The 27,843-nt window shown below is 59.8% G+C and overlaps 1 protein-coding gene and 1 long non-coding RNA gene across 2 annotated transcripts; one reads left to right on the forward strand and one right to left on the reverse strand.

Annotated features, from left to right (window-relative positions):
- Positions 1 to 278: 278 nt before the first annotated feature.
- EPHA2 (EPH receptor A2) lies at positions 279 to 27,763 on the forward strand. Its single transcript, XM_019461505.2, has 17 exons — positions 279 to 492; positions 5,036 to 5,103; positions 6,812 to 7,481; positions 15,540 to 15,695; positions 15,795 to 16,127; positions 16,913 to 17,028; positions 17,724 to 17,877; positions 18,373 to 18,472; positions 18,982 to 19,037; positions 19,239 to 19,364; positions 19,462 to 19,647; positions 19,849 to 19,910; positions 20,021 to 20,230; positions 20,438 to 20,587; positions 21,265 to 21,458; positions 22,064 to 22,219; positions 26,798 to 27,763. Exons 1-17 carry the CDS (start codon positions 408 to 410, stop codon positions 26,901 to 26,903), a joined length of 2,928 nt encoding a protein of 975 aa, XP_019317050.1. The 5' UTR covers positions 279 to 407; the 3' UTR covers positions 26,904 to 27,763.
- Positions 7,421 to 13,278, reverse strand: LOC109274174 (uncharacterized). The gene is made up of 3 exons (XR_002083477.2): positions 13,188 to 13,278; positions 12,239 to 12,329; positions 7,421 to 7,701 (listed from the first exon to the last, which is right to left on the reverse strand). It is a non-coding gene; the product is annotated as an uncharacterized LOC109274174 (long non-coding RNA).
- Positions 27,764 to 27,843: the final 80 nt, after the last annotated feature.

Consider the following 27,843-nt stretch of genomic DNA (forward strand, 5'->3'; position numbering starts at 1 on the left):
GAATGCGCGTGCTTTAGGGCCAGCCGTCCCCACGTCTGGGGTCTGGGCCGAGGATCCCGGCCCGGATCTGCAACTTGGGAGGGCCTGGGCGGGAGGAGGGGGGTGGGGGGAGGAGGGCTTCAGGGAGGCCAGAGGGCCCCAAGGTCCTCCCCAAACCCCTTGGGTCTCCCCCCCCTTCTTCCCCGGTGCCAGCCCGGCCCCTTTAAAGACATTCCTGAGGGCGTGGCTTCGGTGACGTCACGCGGGGCATGAATGAACAGGAGCCGGTTCTCACCCAACTTCCATTAAGGACTGGGGCTGGAGGCGAGAAGTTGCGCGCGGGTCGCGGGAGCGAGCAGACGGCGAGGCGGGCGTGCGGGCGTGCGGGAGCCGGGCGCGGAGGACCGGGCCGGGGGCGAGGAGGCGGCATGGAGCGTCTGGCGCCCCGTGCCTGCCTGGCCCTGCTGTGGGCTTGTGTGCTGGCCGCGGCCGCCGCGGCGCAGGGCAAAGAAGGTGAGTGTGCGCGCGGGGCCGCCCGGGTCCGCAGCAGCCCGGGCGGCCCGAGCCCGGGAGCCCGAGCCTCCCGGAGCCCCGCGGGGCGACGCGCGCAACTTTGGAAACCGACCTGGCGCCTCCCGGCCCCGGGTGCCGGGGTCGGGAGGGCGCGCGCTGCCTTCGCGACGAATCTGGGACCCCAGCCCGGGTTACCGGGCTTCCGGGGACTGTGGGGTTGCGGCCGGGCGCGCGGGGCTCCGAGGCCGCCGAGAAGGGGCCGCGGTGCCGGCCACGCGGTCGCAGCCCGGGCGGCGCCTTCAGGAACGCGTCCCGACGGGGGCGCGAGGGTCCCCTTGGAGAATGGGGTGTCTGAGAGGGTTTCCGCGGGCTCAGTCTCTTGGTGACCTGTCCTCACTCACCCGCTGGGTCCGATTTTGCCGAGAAGCATTCCTGTGGAGGCCCCTCGTTTTGGGGAGGGGGCTCTTTGGCCGGCTAGGAGCCCCCTGCGGAAGCCCCTGCTCCCTGAGGGCTTCTCCACGCCCCCTTTTGCCTCCAGGCGGGCAGGAGAGTGCAGGGGGAGTTTCGGGCCAACCTGCCCACGCAGAACCACCCTGTCTTCCCAACCGGCATTCCCAGGCTCGGGGGTCAGGTTCGGGGCCACGAGTGCGGACAGGAAGTCCCAAAGTCAAGCGTTCTGAGCTAGGGGTGACTCAGAACGAGGAAATGCGGCAGGTGGGGGCGCGGTCTCTCGAGGTGTGGAGCCGTCACCCCAGGGCCACCGGGGAGTCCGGGCATCCGGGGGTGGGGGACTGAATCACCCACCCCCGCCCCAGCGCTCCCTGAGCGGCGCCGGGTGAGGGGCCCGCAGACTTTGCCCTGGGCGGGGCAGGTGTGTGGATGGGGGCGTTGCCCCTCAGCTAGGGTCGCAGAGAGGATGGGGACTCCCGTCCTTGGCCCAGGACCTTCCTGTCCACCCAGCCGAGGCCGGCTTCGGTTTTCAACAGGGAGAACACGTTTTTCCCCCTTCGGCCTGGGCAGAGAGAGGCTTCCGCAGGCTCCAGCAGGGGGAAGTGTAGAGGAAACCCCAGGCCTCTGAGAAGGTTCCTTGAGCCTTGCTTTCTTTTTCTGTCTCCCAGACTGGGGTTGGAGGCTTTGCTTTTCCAAGTTGGGAGGAAAAGAGGCCAGAGCTGGAGCTGGTGGAGGTGGAGTGGGGCAGGGGGTGCATCCTGTCCCAGTTCTTGGATGGGTCCCGGGCTCCTGGTCCCAACTTGCAGGAGTGGGTGGCAGGGATTTCTGTGATCCCCAATACTCACCACCCCACCATAACCCTGCAGCTTTTGGTCCTCCCCCTTCTTGGGGAACTGTGCTTGGAGAGAAGGGGAGAGACAGCTGGAATCCCTATAGGCTTTTCTGGAAGGCTGTCCTGGGGGTGAGGGGATTAGGCAGAACCGACACTACCCCGAGCTGCCAAGCTGTGCCTGGAGTCGTCTGGTGCTTGGGCCCCATATTGCCCCCTCCCCAGCCTAGATGACTAGCCACCCCCTCCATGGGATTGAGGAGGAAAAGGGTGTGGGCTGGAGGGTCCTGGGATGGGGGAGCGTTTTTGCTTAGGCTCCAACAGCCCCTGTGGACGACTCCCTAGGTGTGCCCACAGTGGTGGTGGTAGAGGGGGGGGCGGTGGTGATGGCCCAGCTGGCAGTTGCTAGTGGGTTTTGTTCTTTGGTTTTCAGGCCGAATGCGGTGGATCTGCCTGGGGCAGATGGGAGTGGGGTGGGCAGAGAGAAAGACCACATGCCCCTTCCACCCTTAATCTAGAAGACCGCTGCTCACATCCCTTCTCCTTTCTCGCCCCCTCCTTGTGGGCAGAGGAGCCGGGATGTATTTGGAGTCCCAGATGGAACCTGTTAGATTCTCAGCAGCCACTGAATCTGTCCTCCTTTTGCAAATGGGGAAACTGAGGGAGGCCCAAGCTGAGCCCTTGCCAGCCAGGGCCCTCTGCACAGAGAGGGTCACATCTGAGCATCTGGCTTTTTGAGCTGCTAGAGCCCAGGGCCCCTTGTGTTGTGGTTTCATGGCCGATTTTCCGAGGAAGCAGAGTCTCTGGGCACAGATGCAGTGGTGCCGATGAGGTGGCTGATGGGAAGGGGGCTGGAGAGTGCCCAGGGGCCCTGGAAAGTCCTTGGCTTGCTTCTGTGATAGCCCAGCTTGCCCTCTGTCCTCTGCCCTTTTTTCTTTTTTCCCCACAGAGGCCCTGCCCTCCCCCTTTTCTTTAGGAATTAGCTAGTTTTGGTGAACGAGGGATGCAGGGAGCAGGGGGGTGCCTTCAGGTAGTGCTGTGTTTGAGTAAAGAAAGCAATATGGATCCCTAAGGATGACGTCTGTCATGGAACTGGAGACAGAGAAGGGGTGGGGTGAGGGACCGAGGGCTCATGGATGGGCCCTGCCTAACCAGGGCCTCTCAGTGAAGGCTCCAGGGGCGGCCAAAAGGCTCCCAGGCCCCCACCCCTTCCAGGGAACCAGAGCCCTCAGTCCCTGGAAGAGCTTAGGGAGAGAGAGAGAGCCGCACCCTGGCTCCTGTTCCTGTTCCTGGTGATCGGTTCTAGGGAATTTCCTGGGAGGGGGCTATGGCTGGAAGCCCCCAGGGGAGGCCTCCTTCCTGTGTGAAGGCTTCTTTTCTTCTCAGATTGAGCCCCGTGATACTTCTAGAGCCAGGCCTGGGGCTGGAAGGGGAGTGCACTCTGGGAGGGGTGGTGGGGTTCCCTCTGTGCCAGGTTAACCCTTCAGAGCCTGAGAGCTATGAGCCCCCTCCCTCGGGGGCATGGACTGCAGCTTCCTACCTGTCTGAGGAGGAGGGGATCTGCAGAACTAGGCGGGGGGCACTCACTGGGGTCCTCCTACCCACCCAGCTGGAGCCAGGAACCCCCAGATCCCTTCCTTTGTAGCCAGAACATTCCATCTGCCAGTGGGGTTAGTGAGTTTTCCAAGCCTGGGCCCTGGGCATGTCCGAACAAATCCGTGCCCCTACCCCACCCCCTCCAGCCACCCTCCTCTATCCCCATAGCCTTGGGACAGGTGCCACATCGGATTTCCTCTTGCCGGTCTGGGCTGCCGGGCCCTTCCTAGAGAGATTTGGCTCGGGTCAGCGGCGGGTGGTGGTGCCTCCCACCAGGGGAGCAAGGCATTCAGACCCCAGGAGAGGATTTCCAAGACCCTCTCTGTCCCCCTCACTCTGTACCCATCCGTGAATCAGGCCATGTCTGTCCCCCGCCTGCCCGGGCTCCACCCTTAGAGTGATTCTTCCAAGTCCTAGTCTTGAGGAATGCTGCCTCTTGAGGCCATATTCTTCATGCTCCAGGGTCCAGAGGAAGTGTGCTCAGTCCCTTCCCCCTTCCACCTGAGGATTCTTACCCTCCGAATCCGGGGACTTTGCATAGGGCTCCATGCCTGAGTTTCCCCAGCGTCCCTGCCCTCTAGGGAGGGTGGCACCGCCTGGAAGCTACCTGGACTTTACTTGGAAATGAAGGTGGGACCGTGCTGGGGTCTTGGGTCATGGCTGCAGCCACTGAGCCTGGCAGAGAGCCAGAGGTGGACTGACAGGTGCTGCCCAAGGGCAGGGCCAGATCTAGGGAAGCCCCTGGCAGTGTGTCCCTCCCCCGGGCTCCAGATGGCTCTCTGGGGACAGCATGGTCCTGGCACCTGATCCCTCTTGGGTCTGGAAGTCCCCTCTAAAGGTTTCCATCTCTGTCCCACCAAGCACCCCTGGTAGGGCAGTAGCCAGGGGTCAGAAAGACATGGCAGGCGGACCACTTTCCCAGGGAGGGGACCTTGCCAGCTGTGTGTATCTTGGGCCTCTCCTAGAGGCCCCTATGGGTTCAGAGCTTTATCCTGCCTGCTCTGTGGCTTTTGTGGTGGGGAGATCAGTTTCCAGACACCCCCGCCATCAGTCCCCCCTCTCCTCCCTGGAGCTGTTCCCACCTGTTAACAGCCCTCCCTTCTTGGAGTGCCAGGAGACGTGTGTGTACATATGTGTGCTGCGTATGTGTGCGACGTGGCCTGGGTGGGGTTGGGGATGTTTTGTGCTGGGGGTGGGGAGGAGATGTGGCAGGAGCAGACATGGGCGCTCCCCAGGCCCACATGCCTGCTGAGGGGCCTTGTTTCAGGAAGCAGACGGGGCGGTGTGGCGTCACTTAACGGTCCTGCCCGCCCCAGCTCTCTGCCCAGCTGCTGTCCCCCTGCTGGGCTGAGCTCTGTCCTGCTCTGCCCAGCTGGGGGCAGACCAGAGGGGGGTGGTGTGGTTGGAGCTGTGGCCTGGGAGACAGGGGGCCTAGTCCTCACCCAGCCTGTTGCGTAACTTTGACCGGGTCCCGTCCCTTTCCCAGGTCCCTACTTCCCTGTCTGTCGAGGGACAGGTCTTTGGGATATAGTGACCTTGTATAGTGGGGTCTCTTTCTGAGAGCCGAGGAAGCTGTCAAGGCTCCTGGGGGGCTCTCAGCTTTCCCACCATGGCCTGAGCCCTGGAGATGCCCCCGAGCTAACTGGCCCTCCTTCCCATCTCTTCCAGTTGTACTATTGGACTTTGCCGCCGCTAAAGGGGAACTTGGCTGGCTCACGCACCCATATGGCAAAGGGGTAAGCCTTCAAAGTCAAGTAGGGGCACGGGGATGGGGAAACTGAGACCCAGTGAGGATGGGGTCAGCCTAGATCAAATAGCTCAGCCAGAGATCAAACTCAGGGTCCCGCTTCCCACACCAGGCTCTGCCATCCAGGCTGGGTAGGCTGGGGGTTGGAAGGTAGGGGAGGGACCTGAGAGGCAGAAAGGACTGGGGAGACAGCTGAAGGCCCTCCCAGAGCAGGGGCCCTCGGATGACCCAGTGGGCCAAAGCTCAGAGGACCCCCACCTAGTTTCCTCCACCTACCTCTTGGGAGGGTAAGGGTTGAAGGTTCCCTATCTTCAAGGTCCCAGCCCAGAAGGTGAGAGGTAAGGGAGAGAGAGGGAACAGTGGCTCCCAGGTCCCATAGCCCAGGAAACTGGATCTATTCCTTCCTGCTGGGCCTCTCTCCCTTCTCCACCGGCTGTTACTTCCCCTTCCTGCTAGGGGCTGATTTGTTTTGCCTCATCCCCACCCAAGTTTCCTCCCCTCTGTCCTGCCCTACTGTGACCAGGATTGGTGGACAAGACACTGGGATCCTTTTCCCAGCCTTGTGTGATTTTGGGGAAGATACTGCTGCTCTCTGGGCCTCAGTTTCCCCTCTGTGTAATGGGCACTTGCTGAGTTTGTCCGGGAGCCCTGAGCCAGGGAGAAGTATGTTTCTTGTGGGGGGGGGGGGGTGCAGTTCCCACTGCTGGCCAGCTCTGCGTGAGTCAGGTGCCTATCCCTGGCCACCTTAGCCCTGTGCAGGCCTGAGATGTAGCTGTGTAGATTTCCAGGATCCTAGAATGTCTAGCTGGGGGGAAATACAGATCACCTAATCCAACCCAGTCATGATACAGCGTGGGAACCTGAGGCCCGAGGGCATTCGAGAGGGGCCTTGGGCAGCGTCATATAGTGTAGTCCAGGCCTCTTTCCCCAGCCCCTCTGCTTTTATTCATTCATTCACTTGTTCGTTCAACAGATATTTTCCTGAGCACCTACTCTGTTCCAGGTAGGCCCTGGGGTTACATAAAAGAATTAGATGCAGTCCTTGCCCCAACGAACTCAAGAGTCTAGTCTGGGAGCCAGATGTAGGTCAGCACGTAGGTTCCAAACGCTGTGATTAAGGGGGTATGGAGACTGAGAGGCAGAGGGGGCACATGGCTCAACCTGAACAGTGGGGCATCATCCTTTGTTTTTGACTTAACCCTTTCCCCGGCCACTCACACCTGTACACACACACACAGTAGATGATGATGATGATGATGATGATGGTGACACTGGCTGCCAGTGTGACAGTGCACTTCTTACCCACACCAGACAACGTGCTTGGCATTTCGTAGACACTCTGTCATCTATCCTCATAGCAATTCTGCGAGGCAGACCTTGTCTCCCTCCTACAGATGCAGACTTGGAGGCTCAGAGAGCTTAAGTGATCCACCTGAGGTCACATGGGATCCCCCAGACCCCACCCCCGGCTCCCAGTCCATGTAGAGGGACAGGCCGCAGCTCAGCCACTTTGCAGCCTGTGAGGACGAACTTGAAGCACCTCTCTGGGCTGCAGTTTCCCACCCCTATAGCGAGAACTATAAAACAGCATCCCGATGCCCCGCTCTGCCTCCTGGGCATTGCCTCTGGGCCTCAGTCTCTCCTCGGGCGCCTGCCCACACTCACCTGTCGCCCCCACCCCCCGCCCCCCTGCGCAGTGGGACCTGATGCAGAACATCATGGACGACATGCCCATCTACATGTACTCTGTGTGCAACGTGGTGGCCGGCGACCAGGACAACTGGCTCCGCACCAACTGGGTGTACCGCGGCGAGGCCGAGCGCATCTTCATCGAGCTCAAGTTCACCGTGCGTGACTGCAACAGCTTCCCGGGGGGCGCCAGCTCCTGCAAGGAGACTTTCAACCTCTACTACGCCGAGTCGGATGTGGACTATGGCACCAACTTCCAGAAGCGCCAGTTCACCAAGATTGACACCATTGCGCCCGACGAGATCACGGTCAGCAGCGACTTCGAGGCCCGCCACGTGAAGCTGAATGTGGAGGAACGCTCCGTGGGCCCGCTCAGCCGCAAGGGCTTCTACCTGGCCTTCCAGGACATTGGCGCCTGCGTGGCGCTGCTCTCCGTCCGCGTCTACTACAAGAAGTGCCCCGAGCTGCTGCAGGGCCTGGCCCGCTTCCCCGAGACCATCGCGGGCTCCGACGCACCCTCCCTGGCCACCGTGGCTGGCACCTGCGTGGACCATGCCGTGGTGCCACCGGGGGGCGAAGAGCCCCGCATGCACTGCGCGGTGGATGGCGAGTGGCTGGTGCCCATCGGTCAGTGCCTGTGCCGGGAGGGCTACGAGAAGGTGGAGGACGCCTGCCAGGGTGAGTGATGGTACAGGGGTGGCAGGAAAAGGGGCCGCTGGGGTGGGGGCTGTGGTCCTGGCTTCTAGTGTCGGCTCTGGAACTGTGAGATCCTGGTAAGGTCATCCCCGCTCGGACTCTGACCTGCGGAGGGGTCTGTTAGTGGAAATCACAAGAGCCTTCCCGATCTTCAGTTTCCTTATTGATGGTTGGGTTCACTCATTCACTGAGAAGGGACACACTGAAAAACAGGAGACTATGGAAGGTTAGGAGCAAGGATTCGAGGACAAGAATGCCTGGGTTCAAATCCCAGCTCTACGTTTAGCTGTGTGACTTTAAGTCAGCTTCTTAACCTCTCTGTGCCTGGTTTCCTCATCTGTAAAGCAGAGACAAACATAGTGCCCACCTTGTAGGGTGCTTATGATAATCAAATGACTTAATGCTCATAAAGCGCTTAGGTCAGTGCCTGACACATAAGTGCTTTTAAGTGTGGTTGTTATTTTTGATTCATCCCACAAGTATAATTTAAATATCTACTATATACCAGCGCTGTGGACCCATGATACAGTCTCTGGAGCTCGTTCCATCCCTGTTAACTCACCGCATGACCTTAGGCAAGTCACTTAACCTGTCTGGGTCTCAGGCCGCTCTCTTGTACACGGGGTGAGGGAATTGGACCCAGGATTCCGTCCCCTGGCTGCACCTGAACCACCTGGGGAGTTTTGGGAAAATGTGTGCCTTGAGGTAAGAGTGGAAGGGAAGTGTGAGATCTGACGTTCCCCAGGGCCACGGTCCCAGGTTCTCCTGATGAATCTTCTACTGCTGACAAACGGAACCCAGAAAGGGGCCAATTATACTGGACTCTGTCTGGGAACGGGGCCTGGGCATTTGTGAGCTCACATCAGGAGGCCGTGGCTTGGCATGGCCAGGGCCTGTGACAGCGGAAATCTCTACAGCAACGTGGAATTTTTTTCAATGGGTGACTTTTTCTAGAAATGGCTGTGGGGCAGGGCATTTGTGGAATGCAGGCCAACCTTTGGAAGGCCAGCTCATCCTCTCTCTCTGGGAATTTCTTTGCTGAGATAAGCGGGGTGTTGAGAAATTGGGGTTTAGTGCCTGTAGTTATACGTACCCACTGGGTGATCTTGGGTAAATCTCTCTTCATCTCTGGCCTAAAATAGGAAGGCTTTTTACTTGTTTTTTTAGCTACAGATCCTGCAACACACGAAGTAGGTTGAAATGTCGGAGGAGACTGAAGCCTTTTCTGATCGGCTCCATTTGCCTCTTAAAGCCTCAGAACCTTGCTTAACATGCTCTGTAAGCCCCTGGATAAGAAGTTCCCTTTCTGGCCATAAGCCCGTGGTGTAGTCTCTGCTCTGGCCCTTCCTACCACCCCAGTGTCCTCCCAGCTCCCCTCTGCTGTCTGAGTCTCTCTTCCTTAGGCGGCCCCTGCTTTAGGTGACCTCGAGTGCACACTCCCAGTTTCAGACAATGACTGCGGGGTGGGGGGGCCCCGAGGCAGCCCAGTGGGTCGAGCAGGCTCCTCCCACATGACATCCTCACACAAGAATGCGGGGGTGGGGGGGGGGTGAGGGGCAGCTGAAAACTTTCCACAGGCTGGTGATTCGGGCCCTGCAGAGATAAGTGGACATTGGGGTTGGGGGTGTTCTTTCCAGCAAGGCGGGGGGCAGCCTTCCTTCCCCTAGAGGCGGGGGGTCAGGGTTCTGGCAGGCTTTGTTTGTGAAGAGCTGGATGGGCCCCCGGGTAGGGAGGACTGGTTTCCACGAGCAAATCTTTGACTTTCCTGGTGGATCCTTCTCAACCGTGAGCCGCCCGGAGTCCTGGATTTTCTTCCTTGAGATCCCTCTCCCACAATTAAAATTCCCTTCGGTGTGGTCCAGGGGCCACCGGGTGGCTGGGAACCCCCAGCCTGGCTGCTCTTTATCCCTGCAGATGTTCTCAGCAGCCCCTGACCATGATGCCAGTGGAGAGAAAAACAGTAACTCCTGTAGACAAGTGATCTTCACCGGCAGGTGTGAGCTAGGCGAGCACTTTATCCGAACGCTTGCTCGGTCCGGCCCACCTTGGGGAGGCTGAGGCTCAGAGAGGCAAAGAGACTTGTCTGGAGTCACACGGCTAAGGCGTGTGGTCGTATCAGGATTTGAATCCAGGTGGTGCTGCAGCTCCGGGGCCGGAGGATGGGCCGGGAAATGGGGCGGGAAGTGACCAGTTCCTTTGGAATCCCTGACTCAGCTCCTGGCCAGGAGACAAGCTCTCTGGGTAGTCCCTGGATGGCGGGTCCTGGCGCAGGAGGGAGGGTGATCGGGGGCTGTTACTAAGCACACTGAAGGAGAAACAGAGGCAGGTGCAGGGCCCGCCCTCCCTGCCTGGCCCTCCACAGCGCCGTGGACCCAGATTCTCCCACTGGGGCTTTTACTGATGACAGATGGAGTCCAGAGAGGGGTGTGGGTTCCCTGAGGTCACTGAGCACCTGGCCCAGGTCATCTTCAGAGCTCGCTTCTTTTCAGGGTTCCTTCCCCAGGAAGCTTGGCACTCAGGAAAGAGTTAAATGGACAACGGCAGGGAGGCACCTCCCAGGTGCTGTGATCGGACAGGTGGGCACACTGCCCGGAGAGCTTTCTGAGCTATGTCAGGAATGAGCCAGCTTCACTCCGGTCCCCCGCCCTGCCCCCAGCCCTGCCCGGGGTGGGGGTGGGGGGGGGGACAGCGGAGTCGCTTAGGCTGACCATCATCTCCCCCGGGGCGGCTTTGTCTCTCCTTCCTGTGCTGGCATCGGCAGCTGAGCTGCTGGGGCCCTGCCTGGCGCCTTGGCCGTGGGCACTGCCGGCCAGGTGAGCAGGTGGCCAGCGGCCTTGGCCAAAGGCTCAGCCTAGCAGCTGGGAGGCCAGAACTGGAGGTGGGCACCATGAGGAATTCCTTCTTTGGAGGCTCCTGCTCCTTCAAGGGGCCCGGCCCCCTGGGGATGTCTCCTGTCTAGTTTCCCTGTCACCCGGTTCGTAGGGACACCCGAGTCCGGGCACCAGGCTGAGCATTTCACATGGTTTCCTTCAGTCTTCACAAGCCCAGAAAGGCTGAGGACTTTAGCTCCATTTTATAGATGAGGAAACTGAGGCCCAGAGAAAGGAGACAGTGACTAGTGACCAAAAGAGCTGGCATCTGGCATGAGGAGGGCAGTGTACTGTGCCCAGCTCGCTGCCCCTGGCATGTATCCTACCCATAAACGATATGAACTTGGCAAGTCCCCTCTGGGCCTCATTCTCCCCATCTGTAAAACGGGTGGGTTGGACCCCTGCCGATCTAGTGATCAGAGTCCACCTCCTGTGACTTTCTACTGAAAGCCTAAGAACCTGGATTGCTCGGGCAAGCTGTTGACTGGGTGACCTCACCTCGTGCAGCAAGGATCAGGGTCCTAGTGCTGGCGTCCTGAGTGGCCCAGGCCTAGTGGGGGTGGGGGTGGGGGGCCCAAAGTGGAAGGGAAGGCATCCTCTGGGCAGGGGGTGGCTCTAGTTACGGTGGTCTTTGGGTAGGGTGGCCCCAGGCTGTGTCAGGGGCTGTTGGCAGAAGCCCTGCTTAGTCAGGACATGACTGATCCTCAGGCTGGCGGCTCTGTGAGCTGTTGACTCTTGGGCACGTCCCCTTCCTGGGGAGTGCCACCGGGCCTGATTTCTGTGGTTTCCTCTGGCCTGCTGGGTGGGAGCCACGGATGGGATGGGATGGCCGCTCCCCACCTCTGTGCCCTGCCTGCCCCGCCCTCAGCTCACACAGGGGGCAAATTCACACCCCGGCAGCTCAGTGGGGTGGCCCCTCCCTCCCTCTCCGGAGGTAAGTGGGTCCCCTGAACGGAAGGAAGGAGGCAGGGAAAGCAAACAGAAGATAAAAGGCTGGTGGTGGGGAGACAGCAGGAGGCGGAGGCTGGCGGTGGGGGGAAGCCAGGCTTATCTCTGGCACGGTGGAGGAATGTGCCTGAAGATAATTCTCCAGGGTGTGTGTGAAAGGGGCAAGGTGCTCGCCACGGGGACATCCCCACATGGGGCTGCCAGAGCCTGCTGGGGAGTGAGAAGCCACCGGGGTCTGGGGCCTGGGGCCTGGGGCCGACATTTCCCCTGGACGTTTCCCCTCGTCGGCAGGGTCGATGACTTCTGGGTCACCATTTGCTGCCCGTCAGGGCAGGAGACAAAGTCCACGCGCTTTCCCCCTGAGCCTCGGGGAGGTGACTGGCCCCAGGTGAATTGCCACTATGACCTCTTGACCCCGTGACCTCGCCACTACCAGTTTGGGAGGTGGTTGGGCCTGGTGGGGAGGGGCTCTGCCAGGGGCTAGATTTGCGTCACTCCAGAGGGTGTGTGTCCCTAAGTCACTCCACGCTGCCATCTGAGAGGCGGGCACTGGGAACTGGAAAAACCGGGGTGCCGCTCTGGGCGCAGCCACCGTGCCCCAGTTCCCCTGCTCGGTGGGGCCCGGGCCTGCCAGGCAACCTGCACCAGAGAAGCTCTCCATAGGTGTGCGTGCCAAGGCCGGGCTCTGGCGCCGGGCAGGTGGGCATCCTGGTGCACCATCCCTGCAGGGCCTCCGAGGGCACTGCAACCCTACTCACTTCCGTGGCGAGTGTTTAACGTACACGTCCTAGGCTTTGCCATCTTCGCGCGTTCATTTGCTCATTCGCCTATATCCATCTGGTCAACAGACGTTAGCCGAACACCTACTGCGTGCCAGACCCGGGGCCGGGCCATGGGACGCCTAGAAATGGGACTCTGTACCTGGTCTCCAGGAGCTGCCGGTCTCAGAGAAGATCCTCATGTGAGCAGAAATCATTTCAAATGGAGCACGAAAGCCAGGCCGTGCATTCCCCTGAAGCAGAAACAGTGTTTATCTCTCTCACTATCGTATCCCAGATTGTGCCAGACACGTAGGAAGTGCCCAACTTCTATTTGGTAAACAGAAGATTGAGTAATAGATGCCCTAATGGGGCAGAAGAGGGCCAGAAGTTGGGCAGTCTGGGACGGCTGTGGAGAGGCGCTCAAGCTGGGTATGGAGGGATGCATAGGAGTTCCCCGGTTGGCTAAGGGACCATGGCTGTTTGTGTATGTGCGAACACCCAGTGCGTGACCCCGTCCCCACTTGCGTGTCCAGAATGCCAGGAAATCTAACCAAGTCAGAAAGACGCGGGGGCTTGTTGGTTGGTGTCCTCCATGCAGATTCTGGGGCGCCCCCAAGCATGGGCACACCCTCCAGGGCCCCCGAGGACAGCCCCTCGTAGTTGTGCGGCTGGAGGAGGGGGCAGCACATTCCCGTCAGGCAAGTACTTGCCCTGTTGATGCTGCCTCTCCACTGTATTATCTAGCATATCCACAGCGGAAATCTCTCCAAATTCCCTCTTTCCTGCCGGCAGCAGTCAGGCCACCCCCGGGCTCTGGGGCCAAAGAATGGAAGCTGGCTCTTCCCCCCACCCTCCGCCTTCCTCCTCTTGGCACAGGGCTGGGGGCGCTGGGGAGCAACCGCCCGGTGGGGAGTGGGGGCACGGGGTGGGGGGGGGTGGGGGGTTGCAGGTGGCTAACCCCTTCTGGGCAGAACCAGGCCTGAGCTGTGGAGGGGGTTTGTGGGCCCCTCCCCAGCCTGAGGGCCTGGGCCGGAAGGCGTGATGGTGGTTCTAGGGGCCCCTGAACATCCCCACTCCATTGGGCCCAGACACCTGGAGCCGGTACTTACCCAGCGCACAGGCCCCTCCAGGGACAAGTCAGGGCACTTGGGGGAGTGAAACCCCAGCATAAAATGGCCCAGCTCTCTGGAATTTCAGTTTTACTTGAACATTTGGGGGAGGAGAGAGCTATTTTTGTGATGTAACAGATACATAAGGAGGAATGCAAAACGCACGTGGATTTCTGAAGTACAGTAGGAGGCTTGGTTCCCCAGCCAACACTCCGGGCTCGATTCTACCTTTCCTTTGCATTGGCCATTATTGTGCCCAGGCTGAGAAAAGAGCTTTGTCAGGGAGGTGCCCCCCCCCCCCGCTGCCCCCGTCGCCCCCCAATCCGCTACCCTCAGCTGCTCTGAAATTAGTCTTGGGATTTTCTGGCTGTTGAAGCGGGTCAGGACTCATCTCCTGTCTCTTCGGGCTCCTTTTAGAAATGTTGATTTCTCTTTGTGCTAAATCAAGATGTTTGTGGGAGGAGAGGGGCTCAAAGTCGAGCGTCCTGGGTTTAGGTTTTGGTTTCGTGTCTTAGGAGCTTGTTGACCTTGGACACGTGGTCTTGCCTCTCTGGGCATCAGACTCCTCTCCCCGAAAGTGGCGTGAATGATACGGGGCTCCAGTTTAACAGGCTGGTGGTGGGGACTAGGAGTGTCAGATGCTTGCTGGGCCCAGGAGCGGCACACAGTAGGTGCTCAGTCAGCGGTCCCTGCTAGTGACTGGGGCTCCAGGCTCTGCAAGAGCGGGAGTTGGGTCCCAGGCCCCCTCTGTCCTTGACGAGCCCCCTGCCCTGCGGCCTGCGCCCTTTCAGGGCCTGGGCTGGGGTTCTGACGTGACAGCACGTGGAGGAGTGGGCTGCCAGCGTGCCCTTGGAGTCCTGTCCCCTGACTCCCAGTCCTGCTCCCCTCCTCCTCTCACACAGGGAACGGGACAAGGAGGGAGACTCTGCCCAAGAATTTTCTTGACAGTGCGGATCTGACCGTGCCGTTTTGCTCTACATCAAACCTTCAGTCCTTCAGTGGCACTCATTGTCCCTAGGATAAAGTCCTGGCTCCTTGGCCTGGCATTAAAGGCCTTTCTCAATCTGGCCCCTGGAAACCTGTCAGCCTCATTGCCTCCTGCCCCCACTCGTACTTTCCGTGTTTTCTGTGTTAGTCCTGCTCTTTCTCGGCCTGACCTTCCTCCAACACTGCTGCCCCACTGAACTCCTCCTCAGCCTCTAAGCCCCAGCTGAACCGTCCCCACTCTGACTCCTCAGACCTTAGCTCTTGCCCACCCCAATGGCAGACATTATCATGTGTTCCTGTCCCCTGAGTTCAGGGGCTTTGTCTCATCTCAGGGTGCGTGCCACAGAACAAAGAACGTGGCACTAAGGTTGGAGGTGTCTCAGGACATTGTCCGCAGAATAAGCCGGAGGGAGGTACAGTCATGGTAGGGCTGTAGAAGAGGTTGTAGGAGAGGGTGATCCCACCCCACCCTGGCCACTTGCGCAGCTGCCTAAGCCCTGGGCTGCCCTGGCGAGTGGGCCTTGTGTCTGGGCAGCTTCCTGCCTAGGAAGCCAGGAGGGGGCTTGGGGCAGCAGCAGGACAGGCTGGTGGGAGGAAGAAGCCTCTGGAGTCAGGTGCCTGAGCCCCTAGCCGGCCTGGCCAGGACAGGACCTTCCCCCCCGGGGGAGGAAAAGCTGCTTCCTGGCGGCCCTTGTGAGTGGCGGAAATGACTCGATCCTGGAGGCAGCTCCACGGAAGATGCCGGGGGGGAGGGGGGGAAGGAGGGGACCGGCCTTTCCTGCTTCCTGGTGGGCCAGCCCCGGAACAGGAAGGCAGTCGGGTCCTGGGGTGGGGGAACACCTGCAGGGGTGGCATCCTGAGCGGGTGTGCCTGGCTGATCAGCCGAGATGGTGGTGAGAGTCCGTCCACAAGCACCAACGGTGTGGATGTAGTTACTGCCCTGGGCAGCTTGAACCTTAGGTGGGGACCCATCAGGCTGGTCTGCAGGGATCAAAGGAGAGGAGGCAGGCGGGCAGCGCGCTCTGTCCGGGGCCGAGCCAGGTGTGAGGTCGGATTCTCGGGAAGCCGAAAGGGGAGACGGAAGCCTTGAACGCCAGGCTCAGGTGTGGCCCTTGTTTCGAGAGCAGGTGGGGAGGGCGCAGAGGTTCCGAGCACAGGGGCGAGGCACTCGTTGTAATTTTTAATTTAATTGTTTTAAAATCTAAATCCAAGTTGGTTAACACGCAGTGTAACAATCACAAGATGTTTCACCGGAGAGAAAACAGACCCACAGGGGTGTGTTTAGCAACTTGCACGGGGTCCCCTGGCAAGGTCCCACTAGAGAAGCCGCTGAGGGGGTGAACTGTCTCTCCCTGTGTCTGCCAGCCTGCTCCCCTGGATTCTTCAAGTCCGAGGTGTCCGAGAGCCCCTGTTTGAAGTGCCCCGTGCACACCCTGCTGTCCCCCGAGGGGGCCACCTTCTGTGAGTGCGAGGAAGGCTACTTCCGGGCACCGCAGGACCTGCCGTCGATGCCCTGCACTCGTGAGTCTTGCAGTGGGGCGGGGAGGTTGGCCGGGGTGCGCGTGGCGTGCCGGTTGACACGTCCAGGCTCCCGGGGCCTGAACTCTGCCCTCCGTGCAGGCCCGCCCTCCGCCCCGCACTACCTCACGGCTGTGGGCATGGGCGCCAAAGTGGAGCTGCGCTGGACGCCCCCCCAGGACAGCGGGGGCCGTGAGGACATCATCTACAGCGTCACCTGTGAACAGTGCTGGCCCGAGTCCGGCGAGTGCGGGCCCTGCGAGGCCAGCGTGCGCTACTCCGAGCCGCCGCACGCGCTGACCCGCACCAGCGTGATCGTCAGTGACCTCGAGCCGCACATGAACTACACCTTCGCGGTAGAGGCCCGCAACGGTGTCTCGGGCCTGGTGGCCAGCCGCAGCTTCCGCACTGCCAGTGTCAGCATCAACCAGACAGGTGAGGGCTGGCCCGGCTGTGCCTCCGAGGCCATCCGGGATGCGGGCGGGGCTTCCGGAGGGTGGCCGCCCAGGGTGCAGCTGTGTCTGGAGACAGGCAGCGGCAGGTGGTTAAAGTCATAGTCTGTGGGGTTGCTTCCGAGCTCTGTGACCTCTCTGGGCCTCAGTTTCCTCACCTGTAAAATGGGAGTAGTAAGAATAGAGTTATTGAGAGGATTCAATAAACTATTATATACGAGGCTCTTAGAACAGTGCCCAGTCCACAGACAGGTTATACCAAGAGTCCCCTGTTGCTTTACTTTTAGTATTTATGCACTCGTAAATATTCGTAGGGCACCCCGAATGTGCCAGCCCGCGGGATCCAACGCCTGCGGCTCTGTGCTCTGGGGCCGGAAGTTAAGAATCCCAGCTGGGGGGGGGGGAGGGGGGGGGCGCCTGGGTGGCTCAGTCCGTTAAGCGTCCAACTTCAGCTCAAGGTCATGATCTCACGGCTTGTGGGTTCGAGCCCCATGTGGGGCTCTGTGCTGACGGCTCAGAGCCTGGAGCCGGCTTCGGATTCTGTGTCTCCCTCTCTCTGACCCTCCCCCGTTCATGCTGTATCTCTCTCTGTCTCAAAAATAAATACACATTTTAAAAATTAAAAAAAAAAAAAGAAAAGAAAAGAAAAGAAACCCCGCTTGGGATGTGAAGAACCAGGGCTGTGGGTGAGACTGGGTCTGGGTGCACTCACCCCCCTGCCCCCCACCAGCTCCTCACACCCCTCCCCCCCGCCACCGTCCTGCCCAGAGCCCCCCAAGGTGAAGCTGGAGGGCCGCAGCACCACCTCGCTCAGTGTTTCCTGGAGCATCCCCCCACCACAACAGAGCCGTGTGTGGAAATATGAGGTCACCTACCGCAAGAAGGTAACTCGAAGGGTCGGGGCTGGGCTGCAGGCAGGGGGACTGGCTGGTCAGAGGTGCTTATCACATCCTGCAGATGGGGACACTGCGGCCGGGGGTTTTCCCAGCAGTCACCTCTCCCAGGCCAGCACAGCAGAGTGCTGTGGGAGAGAAGACACAGTGCGCTGGAATTTTCAGGAGAGAGAGTCGGGATGCAGGCAAAAACCTGGTCTTGGGGGCGCCTGGGAGGCTCAGTCGGTTGAGCGTCCGACTTCGGCTCAGGTCATGATCTCACGGCTCGTGGGTTCGAGCCCCGTGTCGGGCTCTGTGCTGACAGCTCGGAGCCTGGAGCCCGCTTCGGATGCTGTGTCTCCCTCTCTCTGCTCCTCCCTGCTCATTCTCTCCCTCCCTCCCTCTCTCTCTCTCATAAATAAATGAACATTAAAATAATTTTTTTTAAAAGGCTGGTCTTTAAAAAAGCCTGGCCCAACCTGGTCAGACAGACCTAGGTGTGAGTTTTGGGTCGTGCACCTGCTGGCTATAACCTTGTGTGACTCACTTCGTTTCTCTGAGCCTCGGTTTCCTCATCTGTAAGAAGAGTGTCGAGTGTGCTAGAGAAAGTGAGCCTCCTTGCTAGGCTGGGCTGGGAGTGGTCTCTGGCGGGCTGATACCCCTGCCCTGCCCTCATCGTCGGCCCCTCTCTCCGTGGCCACCCCCAGGGGGACTCCAACAGCTACAACGTGCGACGCACCGAGGGCTTCTCCGTGACCCTGGACGACCTGGCTCCGGATACCGCCTACCTGGTCCAGGTGCAGGCGCTGACGCAGGAAGGCCAGGGGGCCGGCAGCAAGATTCACGAGTTCCAGACGTTGTGTGAGTTGGGAACCGGGAACGTGGGCCCTGAAACAGAACAGGTGGGACATCTGGGAGGAGGAAACGGATCGGAGAACTTAGCGATGCCCCCCTCCTGGTCAGCCTGGGCCTGGGATCGCCCTGTGTGGGGGTCAGCCCCAAGTCTGGGGAAGGGGCGGAATCGAGGGCTGGGGGCGGGGGACCAAGGACGTGCATTCAGGGCAGTATTGTGAGAAGGAGGGACGTGGGGTCCGGCATTGGCAGACTCGGTTCAAATCCCGTGGCGCCGAGAGAGTCCCACACACCTGGAAAACTTAACTGTTTTCCCTGGGGAGGACCTCTCATTTGCCATCTATGAAATGGGAATAAATATTCTCATGCACCGTCACAAGTAAAAGCACCCAGCACATGTCTCGGGTCCCTCAAGTGGCCTTTGGGTGCAAATCCAAATCCACGGCATTGCCGTGATTTGGAGCGTGGGGGACTCCCTTGACATCAGCTGGTTTTCCCTGACAGCCACGGAAGGATCTGGCAACATGGCGGTGATTGGTGGTGTGGTTGTTGGCGTTATCTTGCTTCTGGTGCTAGCAGGAATCGGCGTCTTCATCCATCGCAGGTCAGTTGGAGCCCCGCCCGGGCTTCCCAAGGGCTGAGGTGGGACGCAGAGGGGGCGGGAACCTCAGTTTCCTGTCTGGAAAATGGGGCTGATGGTAATCTAATCCCTGCCTCCTGGGGGCTGTGAAGAGGCAGCCAGCCGTAAAGTGCCCAGCACAGCGCCTGGCACGCCGCAGGAGCTCAGGACGTGGCGGTCATTATCTTTGCTCTTGGTAGTAACGGTGTGTCCACACTTCCTCTGGACACGCAGGCAGGAAGCTCTGGGAGCTCTAATGAGGAAAGCCCTCATTATGGCCACTTAAGGGGCCATTATGGGGCGTAGATCCCAAGGAGCGAGCCCTGCTTGCTTGCTCATTTCCTCCCCGCCTCTCCCGCTGCCTTCCCTGCACCCTCTGCCTGCTGAGCAGAGTGCTGAGCTCACCAAGCGCCCAGAGGGGAGCAGGAGGCTCCTGGCCAGAGCAGGTCGCTGACCTCCCTGTGTGTTTGGTTCTCCGGGGGGGGTTCTCTCAGGAGGAAGAGCCTGCGGACCCGCCAGTCCTCCGAGGACGTTTACTTCTCCAAGTCAGGTGAGAGGCAGCACCCCTCCGTGCCCCACCCCGCCATCCCCGAGCTTGGTGGTGGAGATGGGGACGGCCTTGCAACCAGGGCTCTGCAGTGGGCAGCTCAAAGGGGCGGGGCCAGGAGCTTGGTGGTCGCGTGGCCTCCTCCCCTTCCACTTGGGTGACCCCTCCCCAAACTGTGACCCCGCCCCTCCTGCTCCCTTCCAGAACAACTGAAGCCCCTAAAGACGTACGTGGACCCCCACACGTACGAGGACCCCAACCAGGCTGTGCTCAAGTTCACCACTGAGATCCATCCATCCTGTGTCACGCGGCAGAAGGTGATCGGAGCAGGTGAGTGCGGCGCCCCAGCAGAGGGGCCTGGGACCCGGCTGGGAGCGCCCGATTCCCCGGGCTGACGGGGTGCTCCTCCCGCCTTGTCTTCCTTCAGGGGAGTTTGGGGAGGTGTACAAGGGGACACTGAAGGCGTCGGGGAAGAAGGAGGTGCCCGTGGCCATCAAGACGCTGAAAGCCGGCTACACAGAGAAGCAGCGGGTGGACTTCCTGAGCGAGGCCAGCATCATGGGCCAGTTCAGCCACCACAACATCATCCGCCTGGAGGGTGTCGTCTCCAAATGTGAGGGCTGGCACCAGGCTGGAGACGGGAGACCCCCCCCCCACCCCACCCCGCCCCGGGGCCGGACCACCCATGGCGGGGGTGAAAAGGGGCTGCTACCAAACAGGGGCTCGGTCCGTAGCTGTGCCCACCCCCACCCCCCGCGGTGCCCCCTGTCCACGACTCTGGCCACCCCCTCAAACCTGTGTCCACCCTCTGCAGATAAGCCCATGATGATCATCACTGAATACATGGAGAACGGGGCCCTGGACAAGTTCCTTCGGGTGAGGATGTGGGTTGGGGTAGGTGAGGGGTCCAGGGCTGGTGTGCCCGGGGTGCCCCGGGTGCCCCGGGGGGCTCGGGGGCTGGTGGCTGAGGGCCTGTCCTCTGGCAGGAGAAGGATGGCGAGTTCAGCGTGCTGCAGCTGGTGGGTATGCTGCGGGGCATCGCGGCCGGCATGAAGTACCTCGCCAACATGAACTACGTCCACCGCGACCTGGCCGCCCGCAACATCCTCGTCAACAGCAACCTGGTGTGCAAGGTGTCCGACTTTGGCCTGTCCCGTGTGCTGGAAGATGACCCCGAGGCCACCTACACCACCAGCGTAAGTGCTGGGGCCGCTGTCGTCGTCCCCGGGGATGAAGGGCTCGAGGGCGAAGCAGCCTTCACTCTGGGCACCTGGGCACAGCCCTCAGGAGGCAAGAACACTCTAGGGAGCGTGGAGGAGGGGCCCTGACTAAATCTGGCCTGGCTGCCAGAGTCCTGGGGCTGGCCAGAGGGGCAGTAGTGACCGGGCCTGGGTCCCCCACAGGGTGGCAAGATTCCCATCCGCTGGACGGCCCCGGAGGCCATTTCGTACCGCAAGTTCACCTCGGCCAGTGACGTGTGGAGCTATGGCATCGTCATGTGGGAGGTGATGACCTACGGCGAGCGGCCCTACTGGGAGCTGTCAAACCATGAGGTAGGCCCCCTCGCCCTGCCCGCCGTCTCCTGAGCCGAACTGAAACCCTTCGCCGGTTTCTGAACCCCAGCAGCTGGGCAGAGAAGAATTTTGGGGGCTAACCTTCGTCTGGTGCATTCAGTAAATGTTTATTGAGCGCCTAGTATGTGCCAGGCCTTGTGCTGGGCTCCAGGCCCAGTCCCTGATTATAGTCAGTGGAAGGACAAGGAAACAAGCCGATGGAGGGGGGTGGGGGGGAGGGTGTCTGTGTTCCTGCGTGTGTGCACCCGCGTGTGCATGTGATATATGCGTTTGTGTGTGTGTGCGTGCACATGCCTGGTGCCTCACGCAGCCTGGAGGCTGAGACACGGAAGGGGAAGGAGGCGTGTCTAGCTCCTAGCTGAAGGAGTGTCTCCTATAGATGTCCCGAGACTGGAGGGAGGCTGGCTTCAGCCTGGGGCGCCCTGGAGGGTGCAGGGTCAGGAGCCCCTTCCTCTGTGGAGCTCTGGAGACAGACCCTTAGCACTCGCCGTCTGTACCTCTGAAAGTTGTGGTCTGAGTCAAGAAAGGAGGCCCATCCCCTCTGTTTCTGGGGCTCCCCTTCCCTACTCTGCCCACCTGCATGTACGGGGCCTTCTCGGGGACCCTGCCCAGATCTGGCACCTGTGAAGGCACGCCTGACCGTCCTGCCTTCCCAGGTGATGAAGGCCATCAACGAAGGCTTCCGGCTCCCCACCCCCATGGACTGCCCCTCCGCCATCTACCAGCTCATGATGCAGTGCTGGCAGCAGGAACGCGCCCGCCGCCCCAAGTTCGCCGACATCGTCAGCATCCTCGACAAGCTCATCCGAGCTCCCGACTCCCTCAAGACCCTGGCTGACTTTGACCCCCGGTTAGTTCCATATCCTCTGTGCATGGCGGCCCCTACTTTTGACTCCTGAGCCGCTTCAGTGCAGCGACCGGCCAGGGCTAGCGGACAGGGGGCTCGGCACTTACACGGGGGCTTTACTTACACTGGACAGGGGCTCAGGTCATGCCAATGGACGCCATCGACATATATGGGAAATGTGTTGGGCAGTGTGCACCGTGCCTAACATGTTTTAACTCATTCAAACAACCGATGAGATGGGTCCTGTAATTATGCGCCTTTTGTTGATGAGGAAGCTGAGACAGGGCGATTAAGTGTTTTATGTGCTGGCAGGTGGCCAGGCTGGGGCTGTGCCCCCAGGAACCTGAATCTTAACATTTCATTATTTTGTGGTTATTGGTGGTGGCGTTGCCAGCGGGGGTAGAGGGGGCAGCAGGAGCTGTAAACGCTGAGGGCTCGCGACGTGCCAGCCTGTCTCCCTGAACCCTGCCTGATCTGGCTTCCCTGTTGCCCAGGTAAGGAAACTGAGGCACGGGGCAGCTGGGCGAATTGCCCAGGTTTAGGGAGCAGCAGGCTTGGAGCCTGGATGCGACAGTCCCTCACTGGCCGGTGGGGGCTTCCTGTTACAGCGTGTCTATCCGGCTGCCCAGCACCAGTGGCTCAGAGGGCGTGCCCTTTCGCACGGTGTCCGAGTGGCTCGAGTCCATCAAGATGCAGCAGTACACAGAGCACTTCCTGGCGGCCGGCTACACCGCCATCGAGAAGGTGGTGCAGATGACCAATGAGTGAGTCTGGCCCCCCCACCCCCCACCCTTCTCCCCACCTCCCCGCCGCTCCCCCTTACTCTCTCTTTCTCTCTCGGGGGAGAGAGGCTTCACAGGAAGGGCAGAACCAGGCCGGCAGCCAGCAGTTCTGGGCACTCGTTCCTGGCTACCCAACCCCTCCCCGCCCCCCCCCCCTCCGTCTTCCTGCATCTTTTTTTTCCAGAATGGGAAAATAATAGTAATTGTAATAAGAGCAGTGTTTATCGAGGGCCGACTACGCGCCAGCTGTGAGCCTGAGCACTTTGAATCCGTGTGCATGCTAGCTCGACAGGTGGTCTTGTCAATGTTCCCGCCAGACGCGTGAGAAAAGGGGGTGCAGAGAACGGCAGTGACTTGCCCAGGGTCCCATGGCCACTAGGGGAGCAGCAGGATTCCAGCCCTGGCCAGTGAGGGCCCAGAGCGCAGGGACCACGGAGGTCATTCGTGGAGAAACTGAGGTTCAGAGAGGTTACGTGGCCCACCTCAGGGCACACGGTCTGTAGCTGGGAATCTGGGGGAAAGAAAGGCTTGTCTTCACAGCTGGTGTCTCCTTGAATTTCCTGATTGCCTTGTGATGAGTAGATGTTACTACTTCCCCCATTTAGCAGGTGCGGAAACCGAGGCTGCCAGGTTATGTAGCTTGCCTAAGGTCACACAGCCAGGTAGGGGCAGCATTCCTGCCCAGGATGCCGAAAAGAAACGGGCAGAGCCCTTGGACTTCACGTCTCCCCAGGTGGTTGACTCTGGGCCTGCAGTCCAGCCTGACAAGAAGTGCCAGTTGCCCCGGCCCTGGCTCAGGGCACAGCCCTGTGTCAGGCCGCCCTGTGGGAGCTCTGCTTTCCCCTCCAACATCGGGGAACTTTCCCGGCATGGCCTTGGCTCGGACACCTCTTCCTGCCCCGGCGGGGAGAAGATATTATCCTCTTAGCCTTTTGTGCCTCCAAAAATAGCATTAGGTCCCAATAGCCCAGCTCGTAGAGGGTCCAAGGTCAGGGCCGGAATGGGCCCTGGGGCTGGGAGGTTTTGGGAATCACACGGAGGGGTCAATCTGGGCCTCCCACAGTTCGGGGTCACAGAAGTTCTGGGATCTGGGCCTGAGCAGGAATATTCTCCAGGGGCTTTGAAGACCGCTCAGCTGGGCTTCTGACGGCTGGTCAAAGCTTCTTCAACCAGGCCACGGCCCATCCCAGGGGACGGGGAATCAGACAGGGACAGAGCTGGCCGGGGGGAGGCCTGGAGACGAGGAGAGAGGAGACGGGGTCCCAGGATATTTTTGTTGCCGGCCAGCGGCAGGGTCCCAAGCTCGGGCTGTGCAGTCACACTTTGGCTTCAGGCCCCACATCTGCCGCTTCCTCGCAGGGGACCTTGGTCAAATTAGGGTCCATCTTTGGGCCTTGGTTTGCATTTCCCTGCTGTACAGATTGCATGGGTGCAGTTCAGGTGACAGCACATGGCACCCCGTAGGGGCTTAATCCACATCACTCTCCTCTCTCCTCCACCCCCTCGCTTTCCGCCTGAAGCCTGTGGGCAAATGCCAGGGTTCCTGGGCCCCCTCCTGGAACAGCCCCTTTGCCCCTCCAGGGGCTCCCACCAGGGACAGCACAGATTCTCTTGTGGGTGAGCAGAGCTGAGGGCAAGGTGAAGTGCTTACAGGAAACACATGTTCTTGGAAGCTTCCCGAAATAGCCCGGGGTGCTCCTTGGCCAATTCCTTTCCCACGAGCAGGGACAGGGCTATCTTGGATGGAGGGAGGCTGTGTGTATGTGTGTGTGTGCATGTGTGCTGTGTTTTGAAAGGCCTGAATAAAGGCAGGAAGTCATTCCATGCTCCCTCCTCCTCCCACCAGCTCGGTGGTGCTCAGAGCTCAGCACCACTGCCTCCTTCTTGATTTCAAATAAATGAAATGAATGGGGATCTTAGAGCACTTTTTTTACCCTGAGGGTTGTGTCTGCACATGCCGTGAGTCCCGGTGGGAGGCAGTGAGCTGGTCTCAGAACTCAGCACTTTCCCCGATGGGGTCGGGGTTTAGGCTCCAGTGTCCCTTCCCTACCCCACTCTGGTCCCTCCCAAGGAGCTGGCTGCTTGTTCTCCTGCGGTCCCACGGCGGCCACCTTTCCTCAGGTCGAGCATCCACCACACTATTTTGGAGTTGCTCGAGGGTCTAGCTAGACTAGTGGTTCTACCTGTCTTTTGAGGAACTAAGGAAGTAGGGGACGTTGTGCCCCAGGAAAACGCCCTGTCCCGTGTCTGGGGTGACACAATACAGCTTTCTGTGACGGAGGCACAGGCTGATGGGGCTTATGGTCTCTTCGTGCCCTCAGCGTGGGCTTGTGCCGACGGACTGTTTGCCGAGGCCACGGATCATTCACATGCGAGGCTCCAGGAGCCCTCTCTCACTCTTTGTGGCCAGGCCAGCACACAGTAGGCAGGGGAGGTGTGGCCTTTGAATTTCCCAGGACTGGGGTTGGCCTCGAGAGACCTTAGAGGAAAGGTAGCCCCCGTCACGTGTCTCCCTACCCCCATGATGAGAGTCGATGGGAATGGCAAGAGGGAGACTGAGGCTGAGGCAGGAACAGGCTTGGGATGGTCTACAAAGGCCTGTTTTGGTCACATGCCTCCCACAGGCATCAGTGGGCCTGTGATTCTCGTCTTTTGGGTCTCTGGTTAGCAAATGAGGCAGGGAAGGTATCGGGGTCTCTTTTGTGTTGAAAGAGGACGGAGTTGGGGTGGGTGGCTCAGGAGCGTCTCACCAAAGCTTCCCATTTTACATATAAAGAAACTGAGACCCAAAGACAGGACAGGACCTGCTCAAGGCTTTGATGAAGTCTGGGACTAGAATTTGGCCTCTTGCCTCCCAGCCCAGGGTTTTTGTTCCCAGGTGGGTCCCGGGAACAACCTCCGCTCTCACCCTGTCAGATTAACTACACCGATTTGGGAGAGGGGCCCAGGGCGGCCCAGGGAACTGGCTCCGTGTCCCCCAAAGCAGCCATTCATTCATTCAGTAGGTACTCCTTGAGGACCTACTGTGTACCAGGCCTGTCCTGGAGCCCAGAGGACTAGGTCTCTGTCGTAACCCTCCGAGTTCCCTGGGAGCGCACTCTGAGACCTATAGGTGTGGGGAAAGCAGCGCTGCGTTTTCAGCACCCCTGGCTGTTTCGGTCAGAATGGCCCGCGGTGCTTGGTCAGGACGTTCTCCCAGGTGTCGGACTTCTGGCCTTCCTGCCATGGTGGGAGCAGCCAGCCCCTGTTGGAGGTCCGTGAGCCACCCTCCCCGCGCCCCTGGGTCTGCCCTTCCCCGCTCAGCTCTTCTCCGAGGTCTCCCAGAGCCTGTGGGAAAGTCATGTCTCCGGAATTGCAAACAGGAGCTCGCACCATATAATTAGTTTCATTTACAGCCAGGAGACGGCCCATAAAAACCTGGGTGTTTTCATGGGTTTGGGCTGGTGGGTGCGGGTGGTGGAGGGGAAAAGTCCCAGAGTGAGCAATAAACATCCTGCTCCAGGGCTCCTGGGAGCATAAGTGGTTTTATAAGAGGATGGAGAGGCATGGAAAGGGGGGCGGGAGGGGGCTGTGGGCTCCTGGGCACGTCTTTCCATCTGGCACCCATGCCGCTTTTCCCCCCTCTCTGCCACCAGTTTCTGGGGTCTGCCAGCCTTCGGCTAGGTACTCATCCCATTTTACAGGTGAGGAAATTGAGGTTCCTAAAGGGAAAACACCTGCCTCAGTGCGACCTGGTCACCTGACTGGTGACCCGCAAGCCCCTCCCATTGGAAGCCGACAGAACTTTAACCTTCGAGGTCCCGCTGGGAGCGGTTCCTGAGTTCTTCCTCAGTTGTTAGCAGTGGGCGCCCGGAGGGAGTAGGGGTGAAATGAAGCGGTGGCTGGGAAGACACCTTGGGGGGAGAGCTTTGAGTAACACCCCTAGAGGGTCCCTGCCCCCTGCCCCCTGCCCCCCCTCCCCTGCAACTGATGATGGTGTCAGCGCTGCCTGGGGAAGAGGACAGACCCAGAGTCTGGTTCGCGGCTTGGTCAATTTCCAGCTCTTTCCGCCTCCCAGCTGTGTGACTTCACCTCTCCGAGTCTGTTTTCTAATCTGCAAAATGGAGATGTAAAGAGCACCTGCTGTACAGATCATTGTGCAGATTTGATTGGGGGCGGGGGGGAGCTTCTAGAGTTGGTGCTTCTGTTCTTTATGGGTACTTAAGTTTGTTTATTTATTTATTTATTTATTTATTTATTTTGGGGGGCAGGGGCAGAGAGAGAGGGAGAGAGAGAATCCCAAGCAGGCTCTGGGCTGTCCGCACAGAGCCTGACGTGGGGCTCGAACTCACGAGCCGTGAGATCAAGACCTGAGCCGAAATCAAGAGTCGGACGCTTAACTGGCAGAGCCCCGCAGGTGCCCCCAGAATCAGGGCTTCTCTCGCTTTCTTAACTTTGTCGATGTTAGTGAGCTTTCGGGATGTAGAACCTCCCGTCAGGCCTCTGCCCCCCTCCGTGCCCCCCTCTTCTCCCCTACCTCTCCCCAGCCAGCCCCTAACTCCCTCTCTTCCTCACCCACAGCGACATCAAGAGGATTGGGGTGCGGCTGCCCGGCCACCAGAAACGCATCGCCTACAGCCTGCTGGGACTCAAGGACCAGGTGAACACAGTGGGGATCCCCATCTGAGCCCCAGCCGGCCTCGAACCCCCTCGGCCAAGAATACTTGAAGAAATGGAGTGGCCTCTCGGCCTGCTCTGCACTGGGCCACCAGGGACCTTATTTATTTTTAGTTATTCCATATGGATGCCACCCTGAGGCCTCTGCTGGGGGGGGGTAGTCTTGGACGACACCTTGGCCTAAACTGAGGACACGCTCAGGGACCCCGAGCTGGGGGCCTGTTCATCTACGAAGGACAGACTGCCAAGCACTTAGCAGGCACCCCCATGGCCCCAGCACCCCCTGGGGCAGGAGCCCCGCCAAGGCATTCAGACAGACACACAGGACATTTCCAGACTGACCTCCCCTTTGCTGTCTTGGGAGGTGGAGGGGAGGGGTTAGCCTGTGGCCATGTGAACAGGGTACCTCAAGTCCCACCCACGAACGAGAATCGGACAGCCAGCAAACTCAGCTGGGCAAGACCCACGGTGGTTCCCCTGTCCCTCTGGTGCCTTCCTCAGCCCCCCAGGCCCTGTCCTCAGCCCCAGCGGGCCAACTCTTGCTTCCCCGGGGCCCTCGCAGGATGCTTGGTTGTGTTGAGGTTTTTTTAAATATATATTTTATATTTTGTGGAGAGTATGTGTGTGTGGCAGGGGGCCTGGCCGGGGCTGGGGACAGACGATGGCCTGTGTCAGACATTCCCAGGCTGGGGGCCGGTCCATCCGGTCTCCCTCCCCTTTAGACAGCATTCGCTACTCTGTCAGTGTTAACGATTTTGTTTTGTTGGGTATTTTTTTTCGAACCTTAATTTATTATTATTTTTTTTATATTTATTGTTAGGAAACGACTTATTTCTGCTCTGGAATAAAGTTGCAGATGGTTCAAACTGATCTCGGTTTTGAGTCTTTGGGGGAGCCGTGGGGGCGGAGAGGCCTTCCGTGTTGGAAGGTGGGGGTAGAGAGTTCACTCC

Source organism: Panthera pardus, unplaced genomic scaffold (assembly GCF_024362965.1).
Source record: "Panthera pardus isolate Hobbes unplaced genomic scaffold, ASM2436296v1 HiC_scaffold_11, whole genome shotgun sequence".
In the NCBI taxonomy this organism is placed as follows: domain Eukaryota; kingdom Metazoa; phylum Chordata; class Mammalia; order Carnivora; family Felidae; genus Panthera; species Panthera pardus.

What these genes read in the sequence shown, in the direction of transcription:
- EPHA2 (XM_019461505.2), top strand. Translation starts at nt 408, where the DNA reads ATGGAGCGTCTGGCGCCCCGTGCCTGCCTGGCCCTGCTGTGGGCTTGT. An exon ending in TCACGAGTTCCAGACGTTGT is followed by an intron (nt 17,878 to 18,372) that starts GTGAGTTGGGAA and finishes TTTCCCTGACAG; the next exon opens with CCACGGAAGGATCTGGCAAC. An exon ending in GTGGTGCAGATGACCAATGA is followed by an intron (nt 22,220 to 26,797) that starts GTGAGTCTGGCC and finishes CCTCACCCACAG; the next exon opens with CGACATCAAGAGGATTGGGG.